This window comes from Hyperolius riggenbachi, chromosome 4, assembly GCF_040937935.1.
Source record: "Hyperolius riggenbachi isolate aHypRig1 chromosome 4, aHypRig1.pri, whole genome shotgun sequence".
Lineage (NCBI taxonomy): Eukaryota > Metazoa > Chordata > Amphibia > Anura > Hyperoliidae > Hyperolius > Hyperolius riggenbachi.
This window is the reverse complement of record NC_090649.1, coordinates 163,868,211-163,881,939: the sequence shown is the minus strand read 5'-3', so window position 1 is coordinate 163,881,939 and position 13,729 is coordinate 163,868,211. Positions and strand designations below refer to the sequence as shown.

At 42.4% G+C, this 13,729-nt stretch overlaps 1 protein-coding gene across 1 annotated transcript in view; it reads right to left on the bottom strand.

The window, feature by feature from the left end:
- The window catches only part of RSRC1 (arginine and serine rich coiled-coil 1), a 370,688-nt gene that overhangs the window by 16,582 nt on the left and 340,377 nt on the right, over positions 1-13,729 (bottom strand). The window contains exon 8 of the mRNA XM_068279276.1: positions 646-752. Coding sequence (XP_068135377.1) covers positions 646-752 — 107 coding nt within the window. The remainder of the gene's footprint in view (positions 1-645; positions 753-13,729) is intronic.

Below are 13,729 nucleotides of genomic sequence, written 5' to 3'. Positions count from 1 at the left end.
AGAGAAAACTTGATTGGTTTGTTCTTGGCAGCTTTTGCTCCAGTTTTCTTACAGAACAACTATCAAAGAAACTGTTTTTCTGTAAACCCCACATACCTATAGAGCTTTTAGCCAGCAACAATAAAATGCTTTTCAGAGGTTTCTTAGCACAGCCTGTGTGAAACGATAGCTTTGTTTATACCAGCTGAATGTAACAAATGTGTCAGCATCAGGGGAAGGGGGAGGCAGAGCTGCACTGTAGCATGCCTGTAACATGTTTACTTTACAACCTGCCTGTAAACAGTTTTTCCTTTACACTGTGTGGCAGAGAGCGCGAGAGAGAGAGAGAGAGAGAGAGAGAGAGAGAGAGAGAGAGAGAGAGAGAGATACAGGATCAGGCATGAAAAGATGAAAAAGCCTTTGTATTGCTATTTGCTAGCAATTACTGGAAATATATGTGGCATTTAGAATTTTAGTTAACTTTGATAGTTGTCCTTTAATATTGAAATGTTGCAGAAAAATGCATGTGTGCTAGATAAATGTATCAAATAAAACAAACAAACAAAAAAAATAGAGTGGTGAGCTTCTGGCTAGTCCATTTTTTTTTCAAGCTAAATCACTGGTTTGAGATTATTAGAACACACTATAAAACATGAAAAAACTTACAACTTTATTGTCTCGACTTGACCTAAAAGCTTGTGGCAAAAAGGAGTCGCTTTCAATAGCTTCGATTTCCTTCACCCGCTTTACTTGGTCTATCAATAGTAGCTGGTCTGAAAGAAAGAGGACATATACAGATGCATTAGTAAATATTAAACAGGTAATTACATCTTATAAAGGAATCATTTTGGGTAGCAAACCTTTAGGCTTTGTTCACAGTGGTGTGTTGAGGTGAGGTGTAACAGATGGTTTGTAACACAGCTTTCCACACTGCAATGCACCACCTATGCGATGTTCTTAGTGTAGTGCGGCAGGTGTAAACACGCAGCGTTAACAGTAAAGCATACTCTTCATTGACTGTATGTTTCACTGTTTGCAATGCAATGGTTGGATAACGTGCAGTCTGACTTTTACATTCTGTTGCCCTCCTGCTTTAATGCTTTACTGCAACTTCCTACTGTGAACCTAGCCTAAACCAGTGGATTATAGGTCTTCTGGTCAGTTTTATATATTCTCATATTTACAAAATTATGCAATGATGTCTTGTATTTTTTTTTCAAAATATACAGTATGTAAAACCTTATTTTTCAAACATTTAATACAGGATTCATTTGTGAGATTCCACATGCAAAGCACTCTAGGCTCTCTAATAAGATCCAGAAGTACTAACATGCTTGGAGAAAAAAAGTCAGAGGATCAGTGGACTATCATACTTGTTCTGTGTTCAGCAGTAGGAGGAGCATAAAGAGAAGCAAAAACAAAAGCGATAGGAGGAGCAAGAGGAATGGAGGAAGGGGATTGGAAGGAAAAGTAGAAGTATCATAAATAGGAGGAGTAAGAGGAATGCAGGAGGGTCATAAAATGGAGGAGGAGTTGATATTTTTCCTCAAGTACATGTCAGATTACAGAAGCAATGGCTATAGTATGAGTCGTCTTTGAGCTGCAGCTCTCACATGGAGATTGCCTAAAGACATGTGGTACAATTTCTTATTCTTTTACATATGTTTTGTTTTGACAAATTCATATGGTCAGAATAGAGCAATTCACTTTCTGACTCCTATACCTGCAGTGTTCTTGAAATAATGCAGAGTGCCCCAACTTCTGGTCAGCTCTGTTCTATGGAGCAGCTGTTCTCTGTTCTATGGAGCAGCTAAACAGTGGGACATGCTGGATGTACTTCTATTATCTGTGGGACATGCTGGGTGCACTTATATCATCTGAAGTCCCTCAGGTGTCCCGTTCGGCCACCTACCCTTTGCCGGACACATGGGCGCAAGTTTAGTGGGGCGGAGAGAGGATGTAAATAACATGTGAAAGGGGTGGAAAAGGGGCTTTAGTGGGACATACAGATGCTAGAAGCCCTCCCCTTCCTGTTTAAATGTTTGACTTTCTCGGAGAGTCAAACCTTTCTGTCCAGTAGCGGGGACAAGGAGGAGTGCATAGATCAACGGACAGTGCACATAGGTAAGTGGCAGCGGACAGATCATGCCTCTGTGCTAAGTTTAAATAATTCAAAGACAGGTCAGGTATCTTTTAAAGGGAACCTAAACTGAGAAGGATATGGATTTTTCCTTTTAAAATAATACCATTGCCTGACTCTCCTGCTGATCCGGTGTCTCTAATACTTTCAGCCACAGCCCCTGAACAAGCATGCAGATCAGGTGCTCTGACTGAAGTCAGACTGGATTAGCTGCATGCTTGTTTCAGGTGTGTGATTCGGCCACTACTGCAGCAAAAGAGACCAGCTGGACTGCCAGGCAACTGGTATTGTTTAAAAGGAAACAGCCATATACCTCTCAGTTAAGATTCCCTTTCACACTAGCTGTTTTTTTTTGGGGGGGGGGCAGACAATGATATAGAGCAAAGCCCATATGCCACAGAAGCATGTGGGTGAATGTGGGTGAAGCCTGTTCCAATAGCTTGTAATACTCATAGAGCTGATTCTCCCCCTTCCCCTGCAAAAAAGCTGGAAGTAGTTGGAATAATTGCCCCTTTAAGGGTTAAGATCCTACAGAAAAGATCTGGAGACCTGGATTTCCCATCACTTTTTGCAAAGACAGAAATCAATTTGTTGAAATGCTGAGGACGAAATAAAGGCTCGAATCTGGCTGCCTTCTCATAATTCATCATTAACCATTAGCCAGATTTGTATGCAGCATTTGTGCTCTGGACAAACAGATAGGAAGCGACAGCTAGAATGAAATTACATAGGGGGCGGGGACACGGGTAAAAATAAATAAATAAGGATATGGCTAAAAGAGTTATGTCGATGACATTAACATGGTTGGAATGGACTGCGAGGAAGTGAAATCCATTAGTGACTGATACTTTTTGACAAACACATTATTGGGAGATAAAATGACTTCCATATGATGTTTGTCAGATGTCACTAGATAGGATATATATATTTCATAGGAAAATCAAAAATAATGGATTGAGAAGGCTAGGAGGCTGCAGAAATCAATGCTCACTTTGTAAAAGCTCTCGCTGAAAAACGAAAATGAAAAGACATTCCAATAATGGCTTCTGTCTTATTCAGAAATCAGACTCGTTCCTTTAGTGAATATTCAAAAGCAGGCTTAGTTTTCAGTATGTTTTGGTCGCTGTTAATCACCTGCTTTATCTACAGAATCTGTCAGGAAAACACTGTAGCTGACCATACATGATACAATCTGTTCATTCAGTTCAGGGATGGATTCGATAAGATGACGATTTTATTGTGCAATTCGAATGCAAGGTATCCCTTCGTCCACTGCAAGTGATCATCTAACTTAAAGGACCATTATCGCAAAAATTATTAAACTGTAAAATACATGTAAAGACATACAAATAAGAAGTGTGTTTCTTTCTGTAATCGAGCCATAAATTACTTTTCTCCTATGTGGCTATCACTTATGGTAGGTAGTAAAAATCTGACAGGTTTTGAACTAGCCCATCTTATCATGGGGGGGGATGTTATGAGGGTTCTCTTCATTTTCAAATGCACATAGTAAATGGCAGTTGCCCCGGTTCAACTGGTGAAAAAGTTTGCAGTAGGAGTGGCTTTATAAAGAATAAAAGCCATGCTGAGAATCCACCATGAAGAGGTGAACTAGCCCAAAACCTTACAGTTCTGTCCGATTTCTTATGCCTACTGTAAGTGACAGCAACATAGGAGAAAAGTAATTTAAGTCTTGTATTTATGTCTCGTATTTCTTATTTGTTTGTGTTTACATGTATTTTTGCAATAGTGGTCCTTTAAAGTGTCCTGAGATGAATGGTTAGGGCCAATTTATACTTAGCTTGGGCTTCCTCCAGCTCCATGAGGACCATGGGCTCCATTGTACCCCTCCCTGGCCTCCATAATCTGCCAAAGTCGAGGCCAGTCATGGTGCTCTGAACTTGCGCACCCCATGGCCAGAAGTGTTCTGCGCCTGCACAGTACTACTCAGAGCCGGGACAAGGTCGTCCAGCACCCAAGGCTAAGACATCAAAGTGCGCCCCTCCATCCCTCCCACTGCAGCCGTCACGCACTGATTGCAATTAGACTAAGAGGTGCCCCAGGACCCCCAACACCTTAATCTGTAGTTATCTGGCTTGCAGTCACTGCCATGTATCCACTTTTCTTATTTCTCCCTGCTTCAAACACAATAAGGGAATGATAGCTGAGTGAGTTGTGCGTCCCCTCCTACACTGCGCCATGAGGCTGGAGCCTCTCTCGCCTCTGCTTCGGTCCGGCCCTGGTACTACTTCACAGGTACAGAACGATCCCAGTTGCAGAAGTGCGATAGGGGTGCACGCAGCCGCAGGCAGGACACTGCAACAGTGGCAGATACCAGAGGCGATCCTGGGAGAACGGAACAGCCGGTGAGGATGGCGAGGAAGCTCACAGACCTCATGGAGCTGGAGGGAGCCCAAGGTAAGTTTGAGTGCAAGCTGGAACTATAAGCATCTGGTCTGATCAACAAGGCAAGGTGCATGAAGGAGAGTATCAGCAGTTACAGCAGAAAGGTTTGAATAAGGATGGTACTATTTATTGACACATTTAAAAGTTTACAAGTGTAAGCTTTCAGTATCATTTCTTCTTCAGACTCTCACCCTATATATTGGTCCTTTTATAAAAGAAAACCTTATGTACCTCAGAGTCTGGCACAGAGATTGTTATACTAACACAGATCCTATGCTGTTAGGGTGCTTCAAAGTTATTTACAACATGATAAGTTCTATCTGAGAAATTCTCACTTGCCTCGGAAAGTCTGATTTGGCATAAAAATTATAATATAAGGAAAAATAATTAATCAAATGTCAACTGAGCAGCCGCTCAAATGTCTGTATTCCGAGCATAATTATTGCCTCTTATTTTTCATGCAGAAATGATACCTTTGAAATAATGGAAAAGATGCTGGAAAAGGCTGATAGATCTGTGGAGATGAGGTGGCCTAGTGGACAGCACTCTAGCCTTGCAGCGCTGGGCCCTTGGTTTGAATCTGGGCAAAGACACTACAGTAATACCTTGGATTGTAAGTAACTTGGTTTGAGAGCGCTTAGCAAGAGAAGCAGAAATGTGTATGAAATGGACTTGATAAGCAAGCAACGTCTTGATATTCAAGCGCAGTACATATAAAAGTGTCACATCATCACAAATGAGCCCATAGTTTTTCTCCCTTTGACCCTGGATTGTACTTAAAGAGGAACTGTCACGTAAATCTGAAAATATAAAACACATATAAATAAGAAGTACATTTCTCCCAGAGTAAAATGAGCCATAAATGACTTTTCTCCTATGCTGCTGTCACTTACAGTAGGTAGTAGAAAGCTGACATTACACACAGGTTTCGGGCTAGTCCATCTCTTATTATTCTCAGCATGGCCTTTATTCTTTATAAAGACATTCCCTGAAAATTATTAATACAAAGGTGCTGGCCAGCCTCCCTGCTCGCTGCACACTATTTTGGCATTTGGATAGAGCAACTGCCATTCACTAAGTGCTTTAAAAAATAAAGAAAACCCTGAGAACCCCCCTATGAAAAGATGGGCTAGTCCAAAATCTGTCAGTAATGTCAGATTTCTACTACCTACTATAAGTTACAGCAACATAGGAGAAAAGTAATTTATGGCTCATTTTTGTCTGGGAAAAATGTACTTGCTATTTGTATGTGTTTTCAATTTTAAGATTATCACAACAATTCCTCTTTAAGGATGGCTTCTTTCCCAAACGACAAACAGTACAGCTGCCTCCATTAGGGTGGAATCACAGATTTCAGAAGGTTATTTGGCGTATGCAACCATTTCTAGGGTAATTTTAAAGACATCTGGGAGTTCTGTTGTTTTGTTTGGGTAACAAAAGTGTTATGTTTTTTACTTGCACAGCACAGACTAAGGCCCTGTTCACATCATGAAACGCGGATGGCCGTGCGTTCCGAACGCAAGGCTTACAAACGCACGCCATCTGTGTTTCTATGCGTTTTTATGCGTTTAAAGGAATACTGTAGGGGGGTAGGGGGAAAATGAGTTGAAGTTACCCGGGGCTTCTAATGGTCCCCCACAGACATCCTGTGCCCCTACAGCCACTCACCGATGCTCTGGCCCCGCCTCCAGTTCACTTCTGGAATTTCAGACTTTAAAGTCTGAAAACCACTGCGCCTGCGTTGCCGTGTCCTCGCTCCCGCTGATGTCACCAGGAGCATACTGCACAGACCCAGTATGTTCTGTGCCTGCACAGTACGCTCCTGGTGATGTCAGCGGGAGCGAGGACACGGCAACGCAGGCGCAGGGGTTTTCAGACTTTAAAGTCTGAAATTCCAGAAGTGAACTGGAGGCGGGGCCAGAGCATCGGTGAGTGGCTGTAGGGGCACAGAATGTTTACAGGGGACCATTAGAAGCCCCGGGTAAGTTCAACTCATTTTCCCCCTACCCCCCTACAGTATTCCTTTAAGAGGAAATAAATATGTCAGCCTCCATATACCTCTTACTTCAGTTGTCCTTTTATCGGAGTATAGGGACTGCATAATGTCACATTTTTGTGAGATCCTCAAAAGTAGTACTGTCACTGGATAAATTCTTTGTTAAAGCCAAACAACAAAAACGGGTTGGAGAAGCCAATAGATAGCAATGATTCTGTCAGTCTTTTTTTTTTTTTTTTTTTTATACTTTATACAGTAAAGTCCTTTGCATTAAATATTTTTTCTATAAATGTTTTTTAGATTGTGGAACGAATCATCTGAGTGTCCATTAATCATTATGGGAAAACTTGCTTTGATATAAGAATGCTTTGGATTACAAGCATGTTTGCAGAACGAATTATGCTCACAAACCAAGTTTCCCGTGTTTCTACATTGAGTGTGTATGTCCTACCAGTGTTTGAGCGGGTTTCTTCTGGGAATTCTGGTTACCGCTATATCACAAAAATATACAGATAAGTTAACTGTCTTACCCCAAAATTGGCCTTAGTCTGTGATGGGCATAGGACTACAGTAGGGATTAGATTGTGAGCCCCTTTGAGGGACAATTAAGTGACAAGACAATATACTCTGTGAAGCCCTGCGGAAGATGTCATCACTACCATATACTGTAGGAATACAAAATAAATAAAAATAAAATTGTGTTGTCACCAGAACAGGAATTGGGGTAACAACCAATAAGAGTATTTTATTTCTGGTGTTTCTGTGACTTTCTGTCGTGTTTCTTGGAATGGGAAGGAAGGGCCTAACAGGGAACAAACATCAGAATAAAATATGACATGGCTACTAGCAACTTTCTGACTATCCTACGTTATAACTAGGCTCACAGTGGTCAGTTGCATAACGCACACGTTATGATGAGTGCAATGGAGACTGGACATAGACTTTAATACAAAGCCAGCATGCATTGAGTTAGAATAACACGATCAGTTACAAAGCGGCACTGTGAACAGCCCCATAGAGTTGTATGGGCAGTGAGTTGACATGTAGAATCATGCTGCAATGCAACCGAGCACTGTGAACAGGGCCTCAAGCAGAATATTTAGGCTGGAGTTACATTTTACTATCAAACTAGCCATGTGAGGGCTACTACCGTATCGACTGGGGAGCAGCAATCAATTTAATAACTTGCACTATTCAATTTTAATTACATTTCAGCAGGAATCTGGTCATGAATCGATCAAACCGGTCTCCCACCGGTTATTAGATACCATTAGATACCAAACAACTGTACACTTTCGGCGATCCCCCTCCCCACGTAGATGATGAAAATGTACAGCTGCTCTTGATCATGTGTTTGATCAATACATTTCTGAAACTGGGTTTGCAAGGGTCAATAGACCACTGACATTCAATCACAGTGATTGAAACTGCCAGGAAAACAATTACTTGTACAGTCCCCTTTACAGTATTTTTGTGATGAGTCTTCCCACACCTGCACAACTGGTATAATCCCACTCGCTCGGATAAATCGGTTTATTTAATAATATGGATATTGTAGCAGGAACAAAGGAGCACACAACTGTGGATGGAAGCACCCAAAACCCCAAGCTGGAGAAGATCAGACTCAGGAGCTAGAACAGGAAGAACTGACATGAGAAACAAGATACCATTCACTTCCCCAACCCACCAGTTACCAGCTGTAATGATCACTTCAGGGTGAAATCTATCCTTTTCAAGGAAATCTCATTACTTGTAGCGCATTTGAAGTGAGAGCGATATGGCGGCTGACATATTTATCTCCTTTGAAACAACACCAGTTGCCTGGCTGTTCTGCAGAGCCTCTATCTCTAATACTGTTAGCAAGAGACCCTGAACAAGCATGCAGATCAGATGTTTCTGAAGTTTGATTGGATTAGCTGCATGATTGTTTCCGTGGTGTGATTCAATCATTACTGCAGCCAAAGAGATCAGCAGGGCTGCCAGGCAACTGGTATTGTTTAAAGGAAAATAAATATGGCAGCCTCCATATCCCTCTTGGTTCTTTAAAGTGTACTAGAGGCGGTTTCTTCATCTAAAAAATGGACACAGAGGCATGTTCCCATCTGCAGGAGATGCCTCTGTGTGCCTTGCTCGGAGCTCTCAGTGCCTTCTGCACCCCCTTAGCCCCCTCAAAATTTGCTGACATGCATTAAATCACAGAAAATTGTGGAAAAATCTATGCAAATTTTACCGCAATTTTAATGCAAGTCAATGGTAGCGTTTTTTTAAACCGCTCAGAAAGCTCTGATGGTTAGAAAAGCGCTCAGGAAGCGCACATAGTGTGTCTACAGCCTTACCTGGTACAATTATCAACAGGTTTTTGGGTGACAGTAGGCATCAGTCACATAAGCTGCTTTGAGATTAAAAAGGCACCAATGAAAAAAAAAGTCTATTTACTCCGCTATAAAAAAATTATGCTGTTCATTTATAAAATAGGTCAATATTAACCTCTGAAAATCAACACCACATTGTTTAGTGCATTACTAATGGGAATGCATTTAGTGCATTAGTAATGGGAATGTTACAGTTTTGCAGGAAGTTGAAAACAATTATACAATACAACCACTAGGTGGCACTCTTTTGCAACATTACACTCGATGTATACTGTACATTATCTCATCTAGCTCAGGCTCAATTTCCCACAAGCATTTACAGTAATGTATGCTAAACAAACACTGAGCATAACCATATTTTAAACATGTATTTTTTTATTATTGAAAACAGAGTATTAACCGCAATGTAATTTACAAGTTAAACTGGAATTCCAATCTAGCATATGAAAGCCCATTAGTTCGCAGAGATTAGGCCTTATAAATGTATTTATGAACATTGTTAGTAATCTGTTTTTACAAACTTTCAATTATCCCCTAGCCAGAAGTCATGGCGAGCCAATCAAATTCAACTATCCTGCTGCATGATCCTAACAGCTTTGCCAAACTAACTTTGCCAAACAAAACAAAAAAAATCCCAAAAACAAATGAATAGCAGTCCTTATCTGGAAGTTGCAAATGTGCTAAACTAGTCCCCTTTGGACAACTAACTAAAGAGCGATACGGAGGCTGCCATATATATTTCGTTTTCCATTACCAAGATGTCCTGCTGAGCCTCTGCTTCTAAACGTGGCCACGAAGGATACAATCTGCTGAATGACCATTTATAAACAATTTGTTACAATGATCGGAAATGATCGTTTTGCAGGGCCAGATTTACCATAAGGCTCTGTAGGCTCATGCCTACAGGCATCTGATGATGGAAAGGCGGCCTTACTCCCTTCCCCGAGCGCCTCCCTCCTTCCTATGCAGAGTCCTGATGAGAGTGTAAATGAGAGGTTACTCACCCAGCTCTCGGCATTCAACTGACCAGATCTCCCTTCAGTCAGGGGAACCTCTAGCTACTTAAAGAGAACCCGAGGTGTGTTTAAAGAATGTTATCTGCATTCAGAGGCTGGATCTGCCTATACAGCCCAGCCTCTGTTGCTATCCCAAACCCCCCTAAGGTCCCCCTGCACTCTGCAATCCCTCATAAATCACAGCCGCGCTGTGAGGCTGTGTTTACATCTGTAGTGTCAGTCTCAGCTGCTTCCCCGCCTCCTGCATAGCTCCGGTCCCTGCCCCCGTCCCTTCCCTCCAATCAGCAGGGAGGGAAGGGATGCAGGCGGGGACTGGAGTTCTGCAGGAGGCGGGGAGAGCAGCAGACTGACACTATAGAGATAAACACAGCCAGCTCTGACAAGCTGTTTGTCAGCAGCGTGGCTGTGATTTATGAGGGATTGCAGAGTGCAGGGGGACCTTAGGGGGGTTTGGGATAGCAACAGAGGCTGGGCTGTATAGGCAGATCCAGCCTCTGTATGCAGATAATATTCTTCAAACCCACCTCGGGTTCTCTTTAATACGGAGGTTCCGCTAGGTACCTAATACTTGGGGGCACCTCTAGCTACTTAATATTGAGGGTACGTCTAACCACCTAACACTAAGGGCCACCTGTAACTACCTATTATTATTTAGTATTTATATAGCGCAGTCACCTTCTGCAGCACTGTGCAGATAATATTGTCTTTGTCACTTAACTGTCCTTTAGAGGGACTCACAATCTAATCCCTACCATAGTCATATGTCTATGTATGTACAGTGGCTTGCAAAAGTATTTGGCCCCCTTGAAGTTTTCCACATTTTGTCTCATTACTGCTACAAACATGAATCAATTGTATTGGAATTCCACGTGAAAGACCAATACAAAGTAGTGTACACGTGTGAAGTGGAACGAAAATCATACATGATCCCAAACATTTTTTAAAAGTAAATAACTGCAAAGTGGGGTGTGCATAATTATTCAGCCCCCTGAGTCAATACTTTGTAGAACCACCTTTTGCTGCAATTACAGCTGCCAGTCTTTTAGGGTATGTCTCTACCAGCTTTGCACATCTAGAGACTGAAATCCTTGCCCATTCTCCTTTGCAATACAGCTCCAGCTCAGTCAGATTAGATGGACAGCGTTTGTGAACAGCAGTTTTCAGATCTTGCCACAGATTCTTGATTGGATTTAGATCTGGACTTTGACTGGGCCATTCTAACACATGGATATGTTTTGTTTTAAACCATTCCATTGTTGCCCTGACTTTAAGTTTAGGGTCGTTGTCCTGCTGGAAGGTGAACCTCTGCCCCAGTCTCAAGTATTTTGCAAACTCCAAGAGGTTTTCTTCCAAGATTGCCCTGTATTTGGCTCCATCCATCTTCCCATCAACTCTGACCAGCTTCCCTGTCCCTGCTGAAGAGGAGCACCCCCAGAGCATAATGCTGCCACCACCATATTTGACAGTGGGGATGGTGTGTTCAGAGTGATGTGCAGTGTTAGTTTTCCACCACACATAGCATTTTGCATTTTGGCCAAAAAGTTTGATTTTGGTCTCATCTGACCAGAGCACCTTCTTCCACATGTTTGCTGTGTCCCCCACATGGCTTGTCGCAAACTGCAAACGGGACTTCTTATGCGATTTTGTTAACAATGGCTTAACAATTTCTGAACGATCCGCTCAGCGGATCGTTCAGAAACAGCGTTATCAGTCTGCCGACAGCACGTACACACGCACTACTGTCGGCTGAACGTCCGCCCAGCGGGAGGATCCGGTGGACCTGTCGTTGCCGCCGGTAGTGCGTGTGTACGCACCTTAAAACGAAACCTCCTACCCCTACACCTAACATTATCCTAACTGCCACTAACAATAATGTTACTACAGCTAATAAAAAAGGGACTGGATATCATATGTTCATAAGGAGTTGATATGGTTGAAACAAGCGAGTTTGAAACCTACAAAGATGTTCAACTTTTTTTGCGTCGGGTGCTCCTGCGACGGATGCATTCCCCTGACATACAACAGTAAATCACCGGTACATGACCCCCCAATTTCACCCATTGATGTTGATGACTTTGACCCGGAACATCTTTTTGAACAGGTTGGTGCCTCAACAGATCCTGCTACTTTGCATCCAAAATTGTTTCCAAAATCTATTTACATGCCCCCTCTCACCTCTAATAGGCACACGGCCATGTTTATGGACCTTGTGGCTGAGGACTTGAGAAAAATTCAATGGAATCAAAAAGGCTGGGACAATCTATCAAAAAGTGAGAGGGAAGCTCTTAAAACCCCTACAATCTAATCCAAACTGAATAATCAAAAGTAGTGATAAGGGGGGGTAATGTCGTGTTAATGACCAAAGAGTTTTACGAGAAGGAAGCCCGAAAATTACTTAGTGATACAGCTACTTATGAAAGAGTGGGCAGAAGCCCTTTCAATGAATTGGTAGAAAAATAAAAATCTGAAGATCCAGTGGGGGTTCTTGGAGGAGGTTTTAATGGAAAGGGAAATTAAGTACCTAAATGTAACGGAATATACTATCCCAACGTTTTATTTTCTACCTAAAACGCATAAAAATTTACTTAACCCACCAGGACGTCCCATTGTTTCGGGCAATAATGGCCCCCTAGAGAAGTTATCAAAATATGTAGATCTAAAAATAAAGGAAATAGTTAAGGGGCTACCCTCATTTGTCATGGATACCGGTGACGTGCTGGCAGGCATCGAGGATGTGTTCGTTGGGGAGGATTGGTTACTAGTTGGCCTAGATGTGGAATCGCTTTTCACCTCAATACCTAATTCAATAGGTTTGGAGGCACTTGAGCACTATCTGTTTAAGTATTATAAAGGCTTTGAGAGCCACGCGGACTTTGTTTTGGATGCCATGAAACTAATTCTTGAGAACAACTTTTTTGAGTTTGGGGGATGTATTTACAGACAGAAGAGGGGGGTGACCATGGGGGCTGCGTGTTTTCCTGCCTACGCCTGCCTCCACCTAGGTTACTGGGACCAGGAGGTTGTGAGGGGCAGGCCTGGGTATCGGGAACACGTAGCCTTTTGGTTAAGATTCGTGGTCGATGTCTTTGTCTTGTGGAGGGGTACCAAGCAGGAACTAGATTGTTTTGTTGCTGATTTAAATGCAAATAATAGAAACATCTTCTTGACATATGTCAGTGACCCTAACGAGATCTCCTTTTTGGACCTTTCTATTAGAAAGGAGGGGAATTCCCTTGTAACTAGTACTTATAGGAAGCCCACCGCTGGGAATACCCTCTTGTCAGCGGCCAGCTCTCATCTTCCAGCACAAAAGTGGGCTGTTCCCACTGGCCAATTTCTCCGATTGCGTAGGAATTGTAACACGCTAAATTACTTCAAAAAAGAAGCTGGAGATTTGAGGAGCAGGCTGAGGGCAAGGGGGTACCCCAATCGGGTGGTAATTACTGCATACCACAGGGCTCTAGCCCGTGATAGGAGTGATTTGTTAGTAAAGAGAGTTAGGGAAGGTGAGAGAGCCCCCATTAAAGATATTTCCAACCCACAGGCGATCTCTCGAGTTGTTACAACCTATGGCGCCCATTTTTGTGAGATCCGACAGATTCTACAAAAATACTGGCATCTCTTACAAAGAGATCCAATTATGGCAGAGATTGTGGGTGATTATCCACATATGCCAGCCAAGAGGTGTACCAACTTGGGCGACCTACTGGTTTCTAGTGAGTTTGGCTGGAATAAGTCCCCTAAAAAGAAATCTAATAGGGGGATGCATAAATGTTTAGACTGTGATGTATGCAGATATGTGCAGATTGTCCTGACGAGG